General features: G+C 54.1%; 3 protein-coding genes across 3 annotated transcripts; 1 reads left to right on the forward strand and 2 right to left on the reverse strand.

Annotated features, from left to right (window-relative positions):
• Positions 1-2,056: 2,056 nt before the first annotated feature.
• Positions 2,057-3,445, forward strand: B0T26DRAFT_773129 (uncharacterized protein). Its single transcript, XM_060446570.1, has 2 exons — positions 2,057-2,293; positions 2,368-3,445. The coding sequence occupies exons 1-2, from the start codon at positions 2,222-2,224 to the stop codon at positions 3,322-3,324; spliced, it is 1,029 nt and encodes a 342-aa protein (XP_060299298.1). The 5' UTR covers positions 2,057-2,221; the 3' UTR covers positions 3,325-3,445.
• A 195-nt stretch (positions 3,446-3,640) lies between these two features.
• On the reverse strand, positions 3,641-4,249 carry B0T26DRAFT_750648 (including n-acetylases of ribosomal protein; the record flags this gene model as incomplete). The annotated part of the gene is made up of 1 exon (XM_060445254.1): positions 3,641-4,249. One exon carries the CDS (start codon positions 4,247-4,249, stop codon positions 3,641-3,643), a length of 609 nt encoding a protein of 202 aa, XP_060299299.1.
• Positions 4,250-9,760: 5,511 nt separating this feature from the next.
• On the reverse strand, positions 9,761-11,344 carry B0T26DRAFT_643193 (aspartic peptidase domain-containing protein; the record flags this gene model as incomplete). Its single annotated transcript, XM_060437512.1, has 2 exons — positions 9,761-10,851; positions 10,909-11,344. 2 exons carry the CDS (start codon positions 11,342-11,344, stop codon positions 9,761-9,763), a joined length of 1,527 nt encoding a protein of 508 aa, XP_060299300.1.
• Positions 11,345-12,837: the final 1,493 nt, after the last annotated feature.

Here is a 12,837-nt window from a genome sequence, read left to right on the forward strand (position 1 = left end):
TCGAAGGAATGGGTGGCTGAGGCATTTTAGGAGCCCTCATAAAGTGCTGGTTATCGGGAGGAATCCGGTCGTTCGGGGTCTCTTTAGGTAGGATCGGGCCGTCGAGAGGCTGGCCACTGCCGCCTGGATTTGGCGCATCGGGCCGTGGTTGAGGGACCTCACCATAGCCATCGCGGCGGCTCGAAAAACACGCGTTCCTGGTAATATATTAGTAGAAATTAATGGGGTAATAATCGTAAAGTATTCGGCGTATCTGTTTATAGCTGGAAAGCGATAAATCGTACGTGCGATTGACTGAAGTTGGTTGTATTACGAGGTTGAAGAGGAAAGTGGCTTATTTTAGCGGGGGAGGTGGCTAGAAAGTTGAAGGTACCGCACGGACCACCCACAACGGATTGACCGCTATCCTACCACCAAAACAAATTCTCGTGATAATTCTATATTTCGATGTTCATGGTCTAATTGTTGGATTTAGAATACAGCCTCTCTACGCCACCTTCGGCTCGCAAGCTCGCCTACGGTGGCTCCGTTCAGCTGAATTACCGTGAGGGTGCCGAAAGTTTCTCGCACAGCGGTTGGCCAGTTTTCGTCCGTGTCGAAATGGACTCGGGGGACTGGCCGTCGGATAATCCTCGAACGTGTTAAGCCGTTAAATGCCGCTTTGCTGTGTCGTGAGGTAGAAATGGCTGTCAATCCGTCCGTGCGGTACCTTCAACTTTCTAGCCAGCCCCGCCCCCCAAAATAAACCACTTTCCTCCTCAATCTCGCAATTCAACCTCAGTCAATCGCACGTATGATTTATCGCTTTCCAGCTATAGACAGGCACGCCGAATACTTTACGATTATGACCCTATTAATCCTTCCTAATATATTACTAGGAACGCGTGTTTTTCGAGCCGCAGCCCCCACCGTCTGATGCGCCAAACCCGGGCGCTGTGGCTAGCCTCCCGACCGCCCGATCCTCCCTATACCTAATTATAAAGAGACCCCGAACGACCAGATTACTCCCGAATACAAGAGATGTCGTGGTTATAACTTGGTCAAACATGACTAGCACCCCTCGGCCAGCCACCCATTCCCTCGAGCGAAGCGATGACAGCTCGCCGCAGGCGCCGCCGGAGGCAAAAAAACAAGAAAAAAAGAGGCTCTGTTCAGCTAACCCCTTACTACCCGTCAGGTAACCTATTATAAGTAGTCTATGTCTAGTTGAGGATTGTCAGCCACGGGCTGTTTAGAATAGAATACGACAATTTTGTCTGCTCTCGCTGTTTTACGCATCTGAACGGGAGGAATTTGTTGGGATCACCAGGTACTGGTACTGGAATCAACAGGGCGCACTGCCGTATACTGGTGGTTCAAGTGTTGGATTTCGTTGGTGTCTATGTGTGTCTAAGAAGGAAGGTGGAAGTGGCCTACGGCCACTTATTTAGGTTCGGTGGCCCTGCGCCCCTGCGCCTCCACAGCCATCTGTGGCTGCTTGCGCCTCCATCGCCACATTTGTGGCTGACTAGCGCGTTGTTCCAACAGAATTATCTCTCTTCGTTGGTCTGCTTGTTACAATATCTATCTGCCCACTGAAAAAGAGTTGCGCTGACCTATCGCCACTGCCCTTCTGCTCCCGAATCTCCCCGCGGATGACCCCAATGCCTACCAATAGCAATTGCAATTCCCAAAGCAACGAAAATATCCGAGGTTCATAATTGGAGCCGCAGTCTCGGGCGGCTCGACCGCCCGTTCTCGATCGATGTCGTCACCAGAGTCTTGCTTACCAACAGTCAACAGCCACCACCAGCTAGCTCCACACGGCACGACCCGGCGCCAACGGACTCGGCTGTCGGGCCAATTCGTGCTGAGCAGGGCCGCTACGCTGCTAACTCCGACCCACGCCCCTGCCGCTAGTCCTGCGCTCGTATTGCTAGGCCCCTGATTGGCCGCCCGTTGGCCGCATCCGGCACTTGCACGTTAGATATCGTGGCGGCGTCCAGCTCTCGTATAGCACGGCCTGCGAAGTGGGCGGAATTCCGAACCGCAGCCTTCGATATTACTGTTAGGATATTGGACTTAGATACCTATATAATTAACGCTGTCTTCGTGCCTCCTCAACTGTTTCCCTCACCAAGCAAGCAACCTCTTCTTCCAAGACTCAACTCTGCATCGAATTCGAGGCTTCGAACCAACCTCAAGTTCAAGACTCGCTCCAACTCGCTTCAACACTTTCATCATGGCACCAAAATACGCCAAAGACCAGGGCCCCGGCTTCACTAACGCCGTCACCAAAGTGGCCATCATCGGGGTGAGTCCCAGCCACCCCTCCAAGTTGCCACGCTCCCAAGCCGTCTGCTGTCGCACCCGCTAACCAGACCCCAGGCCGGCGGCAACGTCGGCAAGCACATGGCCGCCGCGCTCGTGGCGACGGGCAAGCACACGGTGACGGCCATCTCGCGCGAGGGCAGCGGCAGCGCGGTGCCGGCGGGCGTGGCAGTCGTGCGCGCCGACTACGCCAGCGAAGCGTCCCTCGTCGCAGCCATGGCGGGCCAGCAGGTGCTCATCATCTCGCTGTCGATCCACGCGGCGCCGGGCACGCACGACGCGCTCGTCGCCGCGGCCGCCAAGGCCGGCGTGCCGTACGTCATGCCCAACGCGTACGGCGGCGACTTCACCAACGAGGCGCTCGCGCGCGAGAGCCTGCACGGCGCCACGGTGCGCGCCAACGTCGCCACCATCGAGGCCGCCGGCGTCAGCGCCTGGATCGCCCTGACCTGCAGCTTCTGGTACGAGTGGAGCGTGTCGGCCGGGCCGTCGGCCTACGGCTTCGACATTGCGCAGCGCGCCGCGACCTTGTTCGACGACGGGGCCGAGAAGATCAACACGAGCACGTGGGCGCAGTGCGGCCGCGCTGTCGCCGCGCTGCTCAGCCTCAAGGAACTGCCCGACGACGAGCGCGACACCGCGCCCGCCGTGGCGACCTGGGCCAACAAGCTGCTGTACGTGTCGAGCTTCCGCGTCTCGCAGCGCGACATGCTCGACAGCTTGCACCGTGTGCTCGGCACCACCGACGCCGACTGGACGATTGCCAAGGAGAGCTCGGCCGAGCGGTACAAGAAGGGCCTCGAGGAGCTGCAGAAGGGCGACCGGAGCGCTTTTGGCCGCGTGCTGTACACACGCGCTTTCTTCCCCAACGGCGGCGGTGACTACGAGTCGGTGCATGGCCTGGCTAACAGCGTGCTGGGCCTACCCGAGGAGGACCTAGACGAGGCAACCAGGGCGGCTGTCGAGCTGACCAAGAACGGCTTCTGGGACAAGTTCAGCTACCAGAATAACTAGTGATTTGCGGCTCTAAGCTGTGGTTGGGGTGTTCGGTATTCTTTGTAGCTGCAACAGTCCTGTACTTGCTTAAACCGTTGGGCATCTTCTCTGGGCTTCACATTCACCATCTTGTAGCCTCTAAGTACCTGTAGACAGTGTCTACGGCATTCAAGCATGCTGTGATGCGATAAGCTTTTCCGGCCCTGAACAAAGCATCCGACATCCACTATTCGAGTCAATAACTACGGCCGTCTAGATCACTAGACACAGGCACATGGCTATCCCGCGATGGAACTTCGCCCTCGACAAGAAACACACACACCCATCCAACACCTCACAGCCCGTAAACACCCAGATCCTCCGCCATGCCCGGCGCAGTCCACACGCAGCTAATCGCACCACCGAAAACCCTCAACGCCCTCGTCCCACGGTCCCCAAACCCCAGCCTGCGAAACACCTTCCCCGACACGGTATTCGCCGGGTCAAAGAACCCAAAAACCTCCACAACCCCCATCCGCTCCGCCACAAAGTCTAGCAGCCCGCGCGCCGCTTCCGTCGCATACCCCTTGCGCATGTACCCCGGCAGGACCGCGAACCCCAAGTCCGGCGCGCCGTAGCGGTCCGGCTCCTCGCCGCGCATCAGCGCCACGGTGCCAATTGGGATTCCATTTCCATCAACATCCCCATTATCAGAGGGCACAGTCTTCAAACTGACGAGCAACGTCCCGTAGCCGTTGCGCGCGTGCTCGGCGCGGAAGCGGCCGGCCAGCAGCGCGCGTGCGGCATCGCGGCTCGTGATGTGTGTCGGCGACCCGCCGCACGAGGCGATGAACTCGGGCGAGTTGTACAGCGCGACGAGGAAGTCGCAGTGTGTGTCGTTGGAGGGTTGGAGGTAGGACAGGGTTAGGCGGGGGGTGTTGATTTGGAAGGCTGGGTCTGTCATATTTTTCTTTCTTTTTTCTTTTCTGCTTTCTTTTGCGGTCAGTAAAATTGCGGTCGTGAAGACGTAATCAGGTCGAGCGGTGGGGCTTGCTGTGCTTCCCGTACTTTCTTGAGTCTAATTAGACAGGGGTGGGTCTTCGGCGTCCTGGAGTTGCAAACCGCCCGCTCTTATACTCGCCCGCTCTTACACTTGCTCGCTGGTAGTAAAGCTCCGTGAGTCATCTGCAAATGAAAATGGGGGCTCTGGTAGAGTTTCCTTGACTACCTATGCCGTGTTTAGTAGCTGCTGGCGTGGCTCATGCAGCAGCACATGCTGCGGAGTCGAGAACAAGGCCGTGGTTTTGCCCTTTAGCCAGATTGCCCATGCGCTAACAGCGCTGGGTAATAGGGCTAGCATGCGGTTGGCAATATAGGTAGCTGTAATTATGTCCTTGGTTGTGTTGGTCGTTGTGTCCCGACAGTTGTAATGCACGTCTTTTAAGCAATTGACAGAAGGGCGCGCGGGCGAACTGCCACCATTTTGGCGCAGATTACATCCAAAGACATTTTACACTTTTGGCAGATCATTACGCAGAAAGGTCTAGCCGGCTCAGCTAGTATCAATATTGACGGGAGGCAACTCTACAGTCTACTGCTGTTACACAAACTCCTGGCACATAAGTTAGCTTACCCAGATTTGGCCAGGCCCCACTTTTGGCCCGGGCGCCGCCCGCACTTACACAACGCAACGCATGACATTTGAAGCTATAGAAAAAGGTCAAATCAACTAATTACAATGCAACTTTCGTCTTCTTCTTCATCTTCCGAGCCCTCTGGTTCGTCTGAACTGTCAATATCGCGCCCAGCTGCCCTCTGTGCCTTGCGAATGTCCTCAATCGTAGCAAACTTGGAATTCGGGCTCAATTGGACCTTCTTCTTCTTGCTGCCTTTCTTGTTCTCAATTTCGGCCTTGAGAGCTTCATTCTCACGTCGTAGCTTAGCCAATTCGAAGTCCTTGATGTTGAATGCCTTTTCGATCTTCCTGAATAGCGTACGGCGAGTGCGGCGAGCCGCCGAATGTATGTTCAATTTCGCCAGGGAGACCGTGAGCTCCGTGACCTTTTGAGGAGTCTTCTAGACGCCGTATTTATCATATACCTGTTGCTGCAGGTAAGTTAATGACCTGGCTTCCTCCAGGGCCTGTGAAGCTGTATTTGTGGTGCCTTGGTTCCTGTTTTCTAGCAACAACTTGCTTCGCTGGGGCTTTTGCTTGTTGACAGGCCACAACCCGGCGGCATGCCAACCTGCCTTGCAGTTGCTGGGCTGAAATGCGGTTTTCCAGGCTTTTAAATAACAAAGCAACATAAGCCGGCGCCCTAGAACCGTGCTGTGCGATAACGTCGGCCTGCTATTGAGCTCCTTCCTGTATGCCCTCTCAGGACTGAGAAGACAGTCAAATCGAGAGGTTGAAGAACATGAGAAGCGTGTGGAGGTAAATAAAGAAGGTAGATGTTGTTTTGGAAGCATGACCACATATAATCATCGGTGGTATGACTGCCGTGGCCGTCAATAATAAGTAGTCGTTTTTCTCCGTTGGCTGGCCGGGTCCTAGGAATGAAGACCTTCTGAAGCCATTCCAATGCCCTTGCATCGTCAATCCAGCCTTTTTCCTGGCTTGTGAAGTGCCAACCAACGAAGGATTTGAGCTTTTCTGGGTAGTGTTGTTGTTGAACGGTCTTTCCTTTCATAATGACCGCAGGAGGTAGGGACTGGCCAGTTGCAGAGATACATTCCACGAAGGTAGTCCAGCTGCGAGATCCGGGTTGTTCCTTCATCAACACCTTGTTTTCTGAGCTTCCTATGACCTGGCCGTTGGAACCCTGGCCTTCAAGAATGCCTGTCTCATCTTTATTCCAACGGTGCTCGGGCTTGATGCCCCGAATAACCGGGAGGGCCAGGTATTCGAACCAGGCCGTCACGGCTGCCTTCGTAGCTCCGTTGAGGCGCACCGAGTCGATCCGCTGTGCTCTCTGGGTCCTAATGGTCGGGTTCCGGGCCATGAAATGCCGCACCCACTTCACCCCGATCTCGTCAGGCTTCCCGAGCTCCCGGGCCAGCCGGCGGGCGAATTCCCTAACCTGCGCATGCGTAGGAGGCAGGCCGAGGGCACCCTGCATGACGATCCACTCGGTCAAACGCTCTTCCACAGGCTTATCTAGAGTCTGCATGTGTTCAAACGCAATGCAACGGGCTTTTGTGCCGGCCAGCCGGTGCCGAAGTGTACTCCTCGGCACACAATATTTTGCTGCCGCCTGACGCACACTGCTGCCGTCTCGCACAAACTTCATCGCGGTCAGTATCTCCAATTCGTCGTATTCAGGCATGGTAAATAGAGGATTGATTGAGCTCTTGATTAACCAAGAAATGGAAGAATTTGGTCTTGTTTTGAGGAAGTTGCGGTGTGATGAAGAAAAATCGGTCAATCACCCTTGGTGTAAGTGCATGGTGGCTTGCGCATGGGCCAAATGTAGGGCCTGGCCAAATCTGGGTTAGTTAACTTAGCATCCACAGCACAACGCACTCCCTCACTACCAGTTGCTCGACGAGACAGCATGAACACCCTAAAATGCTGCTATATTTACTAGGTAAGTGTTGTTTCTTCGCCCCCAATAGTTGGAAGTTCCCTCTAACGAGTGTCATCATACCCCTGGCGTTCAGCGCGAACGACATTATTACACGCTGGTGTTGGAATGACGTTGGACATCACATGCAACGATGCCAGGATTTACGGGGATTGTTTAATGAGGGCGTTATCCTTTTCACCATGGCTCCATTCTGGTAGAGGACTCATTTAGTGGGCGGTTGCTGATACGTAGTAGTACTGCAGTGAGAAAGAATTTGGCGGTGGAGCCTCTGATTAACGTATTTTATAAGCGAATGCCCCATATAAGCGAATGCCCCACAGCCCCACACAAATCAGCACCTCCACCTACAACACCGCTTTTTTCCACCACTCGAAATGCGGTCGCCGTCAAAAGAAGCCAGGCTAATCTTGGCCATTCAGGCTCTCGAAAAAGATACAGATCTTACTATTCGAGGCGCTGCTAAGATCTATCAAGTCGATCCTAAGACTCTTAGGCGCCGACGCGCCGGCCAGCCTTCACGACGCGATATTCCAGCCAACTCACGGAAACTTACGGATCTAGAGGAGAGTACGATTGTTCAGTATGTAAGCGAGCTTTGCACACGCGCATTTCCTCCTCGGCTTCGTTTTGTGGAAAATATGGTCAACCGATTGTTACGCGAACGCGACGCGCCCCCTGTCGGTAAGCTCTGGGCTCACAACTTCGTCAAACGCCAACTAGAGCTCCGGACGCGTTTTTCGCGTATATACGACTACCAGAGGGCTAAATGCGAAGATCCAGAGATTATTCGCGAGTGGTTTGCCCTAGTACATAACACCAAGGCCAAGTACGGCATCCTTGACGACGATATGTACAATTTCGATGAGACTGGCTTTATGATGGGTATGATTACTACTGGGATGGTTGTTACTACCTCTGATGGCTATGGGAAGGCTAAAAAAGTCCAACCTGGTAATCGTGAGTGGGCTACAGTTATCCAAGTAGTAAATGCTCAAGGCTGGGCTATCCCACCATTCATCCTCTTAAAAGGAAAATACCACCAGAAAGGCTGGTATGAATGTGGCCTTCCGGAGACCTGGTACATCGGAGTAACCGACAACGGCTAGACTACAAATACGAAAGGCCTAGATTTTATCAAACACTTCGATCTCCATACAACATCTCGTACAAAGGGGAGATACCGGCTCTTAATCCTTGACGGCCACGAAAGCCACCACTCCGACGATTTCGAGAACTACTGCAAGAAGTATAACATTATTACACTCTGTATACCTCCGCATTCCTCACATCTAGTCCAGCCATTAGATGTTGGTTGTTTTGGGCCATTGAAGAAGGCCTACGGCGATCAAATCGAGGGGTTAATGCGGATGTACATCACACATATCACCAAGGTGGATTTTCTCTATGCATTCAAAGAGGCATTTTTCATCGCCTTTATCGACCAAAACATCCAAGGAGCATTTGCTGGAGCTGGCCTTATACCGCATGATCCAGGCAGGGTACTTTCTAAGATGACTGTTCGGCTTCGAACTCCAACTCCGCCAGCCTCACCACCAAACACCGCACTACCTTGGCTATCTCAGACTCCACAAAACGCCCAAGAGGCTACCTCACAGAAGGAGCTTATTAAAGGCCGAATATCTAACCACCAAGGCAGCTCTCCGACACCTATGCTGACTGCTGTGGACCAATTGGCTAAAGGTACAATGGCTATGATGCATGAGGTGGCCCTGTTACGTACAGAGGTCTCGGCATTACGAAAGGCCAATGAGGAGCTTAGTAAGCGACGGAGGGCTAAAAAACACGTCTACGGCTTGGAGGGTCTCTTACTGTACAACAAGCACAGGATCTACTAGATCAGAAGGCCGTGGGTGAGCAGTTAGCCCAGGAAACAAGGCAAAGTGGTGGTAGTGCAAGGGGGGCTCGTACGAAGGCTCGGTGTTGTGGTGTGTGTGGAAAGCCTGGCCATAATGCAAGAACCTGTCAGGAGGCTGGAGAATTGTCTGGTTTATCTATTCCTAGTTCAATTATTGTCATTTCCTAGTGTTGTGGTGGAATAGTTGTAGATAATTGTGGTAGAGTAGTGGGGCGTGGGGCATTCGCTTATATGGGGCATTCGCTTATATGGGGCATTCGCTTATAAAATACGTTAGCGTTTCTTGGAAAGAGCGACGTCAACGATGAAAGGCTTCGAGCTTCAATTTGAGGCCAAGTCGGTCTTTCCAAAACTAATAATATAATTGCCCAAATCAAGGCGAAGCCTGGCGACTTATGAATACACCTTGAAGGTTTCGGGCCTTTAATTTGTACTATATACCGTACCATTTCGAGCGTAGCGAGCAGCACACCGCAGGGGCCCCCGGGAGGGCCGCCGGAAACAAAGAGAGCAAGAGGCTGTGAGGTTTGCATCCGCGTAATCTTCATTATTCTGTTTCAGACTGAGAGGGTTTAGTTTTTCGTCTGCAGAACTGAAGCTGTCAAAGAGACGACAGAGCATCTATTTTCGTACTCCAAGTCTTCGAGGCATCAAAAACCTTAAAACTGCCGGGAAGGAGCAGGGTTTAATGAACAAAGGAGTCATGTCAAGTCCCGGATGACTGATGATGGATTCTTGAGCTCAAAAGAATAAATAAGAACAAATAAAGATAATATTTAAACATTCAGCTCTTAAATACTTAAACTCCCGTTCTCTCAACAGAGACACAACCAAATAACCCATTGCCTTATCAACACTCTCTCCGTCCATAGGGTTATTAGCGCCGAATCCTATTTACACCTATGTACATATGCAAAGACAAAAAAAACCCCCAAAAAGAACCAACTCCCATCCATGCGAATCACGAAAATCTGTCACCCATCGTCTTCGAAAAATCAAATCCCACCCCTATTTACAGAGTCCAGGCAACGATATTTGCAACCATTAAAGCCACACCCGCACCGAGGCCAACACTCACCCCACCAACAGCCGCATTCTTTTTATCAGCCGTCTCCTTCGGCGCCGCCAGGCCCGTAGGGTTCGGCGTACCCGTAGTCTTCGCCATAGACTTAACAGGCCCCGGCCCACCAAGCGGCGCCGTGACAGCTGGCGCGCTGCCCGAAAACGTCCTCGTGGGCGCCTGCGTGGCCGCGACATCGAGGTCGCCGGCGCTCGTCGGCTGCGCAGCACCCTCGCACAGCCCCGTGGCCGAGGGCACCGCGTCGACGCCCTTCCCAATAGCCACCAAATTCTCCGCGCCGCAGCTCGCGGCCTGCGCGATGTGCAGCGCGCGGTTGTCCTGGTCGAAGACGACGTACGCGGCGCGCAGGAACGAGTCGCCCAGCACCGGCTCGTCATCGTCAGGCAGCACGCCCAGCAGGCACTCTGCGCTATTGCCGGCAGAGGCAGGCTGCCACACGAACTCGGCGAACGGCACGCGGATGACGGCCACGTCGCCGGCGAAAAAGAAGTCGACCGTCCCGCCGCTGTCGGCTAGCGCGCTGCAGTCGGGCACCACGAAGAAGCCGCTGCGCGCGTCGAACTGCGCGCCCGGGAAGCTGTTGCCGATGGCCTGGAAGATGGCCGTCGGCAGCCGGCTGAGCGTGCCGCCCGAGTCGAGGAACACGGGGACGTCGATGGCGTTGGCCGGCGTGCGGTCGGCAGACCCGTCGGGCTGTGTCATGCCGACGCCCGTCAGGGACACCCAGTAGCGGTCGGCGCCGGTCGGGGTTTGCGAGGGCGCGAGGATGGGCAGTTTCTGGAGGGTGCCGGAGAACTTGCCCGTGTCGACGCCCCCGAAGATGACGGCGCCGGAAGGGTCGCTGACGCTGCGCAGGTCCAGCGAGAAGGCCCGGCTGGCGATCACGGCCTGCGACGCCATTGTGTCGAGGACGTAAGGGTAGTCGGCCGTGCCGTCCGTGTCGGGGGACAGCCCGAGGATGCCCATGGGGATGTCGTACGAGTCGAGGCCGACGCCGATGACCTGCTCGGTGATGGTGGCGGCTGGGGCTGTCAATGGGGGCTGCGTGTTCAATATTAGGGAGGGGTGGGTGGGCTTACAGCCGATGGATATCGTCTCGAAGACGTACTGGATCGAGACGTTGCCCTTGCCGTAGGTGATGACGTTGGTGACGCCCGTGTCGGCGAGCGACGAGCTGCCGTCGGGGTCGTACTGGGGCTCGGCGGCGCAGGCGGCCGCGTCGTTGGCCGTGTCGCAGCGCGGGTTGACCCACAGCTCAGGCGACCCCGTGTCGATGATCAGCGACACCGTCTGCGGCGGCGTGCCCACCGCCACGTCGATGGCGTACCGCGTGCCGCTGTCCATGTTCTCCAGGTCGACCGCGTTCTGCCGCGCCCGCAGCCGAGGCGCGTGCTGCACCGCGTTGACGCTAGCGCGCACGAACCCGTCGCCGCGCGTGATGACCGAGCGCGGCCGCGGCGCCACGGCCGCGAGGCCGGGCGAGAGAAGTGATAGGGAAAAGAGAAGGGGCAGCATGTTGGTTGCTGGCCTCTGTTGGTCATGTGTTGGATGAAAGCAAACAAGTTATCGGTTTTGAGTCTCGATCGAGAGGCCATCGTTCAGGTATATATGCCCTCCCGTCCGTGGGTTTCACCCAGCTGTGCAACCTCCATTCCGCATCTGCCAGCAGCCAAGACATGCAGTGCCTTGCGGTCGGTCTCGGCGGGATGGTCTGGCTACGCCTGCGTGACAGCTCGAAGAGGAAGGCCGGGGCTCAGCTGGCCATTGGGAGATTTGGCTTGACCATGCCAAGAGCTGCTGCCAGGCCTTGACTTCTCGGCATCGCCCAGCTGGTGGTGTGCAAGCAAACCTCTAACTCTTGGCCAATCAGATCAGTCGCTGTCATGCCGTTTCCGGTGCTTCTCCGTGCTCAATAGTGCAGGGGCTGTGGCGCTTGGCGCTCCCAGCTTCAACGTTAGTGCCGATTGGGAAACCAATGCGGGCTATCCTTGCTCCCAAACAAAGAACGAACACCCCAAAATGGGACTGTCTGCTTGTTTACCAGTGTTGAAATCAGCTGAGGCAGAACTGAGCCATGATTATCACGTCTATAAAGATATATTCTTTGAGACTGGTGACTGCAAAGTGGTAGGAAACTCATCTGCCCCTCGGGATCCGTTCACGGAATTATTACCCTAGCAAGTTTAAGATGTTGGGGCTGTCCACCTGTCTTCCCTGCCCAGCACCTATTTTGGGTTAACCCGTACTTTCTCCCATTCAAAGGCTGCCGGTTTCGGGATAATGGGACGAGATGTAGAATCGAGCTGCAATTTTACTACTCCCAAACTTCCATCTAGTTTACCGAGATATATTTGTGAGTAAGTAGATCACCGATAATTATGTCAGGAAAATTAACGTACGTTTCACTTCTAGCACTTTATGTGAAAGAAAACTTTGCGAGTACTACTACGGATCACATCGCTCTTTCGTCTTTGGTTACTTGAATATTTTTACCTTCTTAGCTGTTCTTGGCACTATCCCTATCTTCTGTATGATGCCACAGCTTGGACTGATACCACAGCTTGGACTGAAATCCGCGGTTCCTGTGTTAGATAAATTTGCGGGCCTTTGTAGGTGCCTTTTTTGGGCCTTAACAGCGTATGAAGGTTTAGTATACGGTTTATACCTAAATTACTATTGCTCAAGTATAACATTTTGTAAGTATTAAAATTTTACCTGACTTTTTTTGACGAGGTTTGTGAGAGAAGGCAGGTACGCCAGATCAAGGTGGTCACAATGAAGGTAACAAGAAGTGCGAGCAATGCTATACTAACAATATCCCACGAATTTGAAAATCTAGTATCTGCAGATATCCAAGCAGTCTATATGCATATATATACGGCAATTATATGCCCGAAACAGAATATGCAGAGGCTGTACAAAGGAAACGAGATCTACGCCATGCAGATACAGTCTATTATATCCTCTAGGCGGTACCCAAAATGCCGGTCCAATGCAGTGCGATGCAT

The sequence above is a fragment of the Lasiosphaeria miniovina genome (genome assembly GCF_030549165.1).
Source record: "Lasiosphaeria miniovina strain SMH2392-1A chromosome Unknown B0T26scaffold_3, whole genome shotgun sequence".
In the NCBI taxonomy this organism is placed as follows: Eukaryota; Fungi; Ascomycota; class Sordariomycetes; order Sordariales; family Lasiosphaeriaceae; genus Lasiosphaeria; species Lasiosphaeria miniovina.

Excerpts from the sequence above, each read along its gene's own strand:
- B0T26DRAFT_773129 (XM_060446570.1), top strand. The coding sequence starts at position 2,222 with ATGGCACCAAAATACGCCAAAGACCAGGGCCCCGGCTTCACTAACGCC. Across the intron at positions 2,294-2,367 it reads CCAAAGTGGCCATCATCGGG|GCCGGCGGCAACGTCGGCAA; the intron begins GTGAGTCCCAGC and ends ACCAGACCCCAG.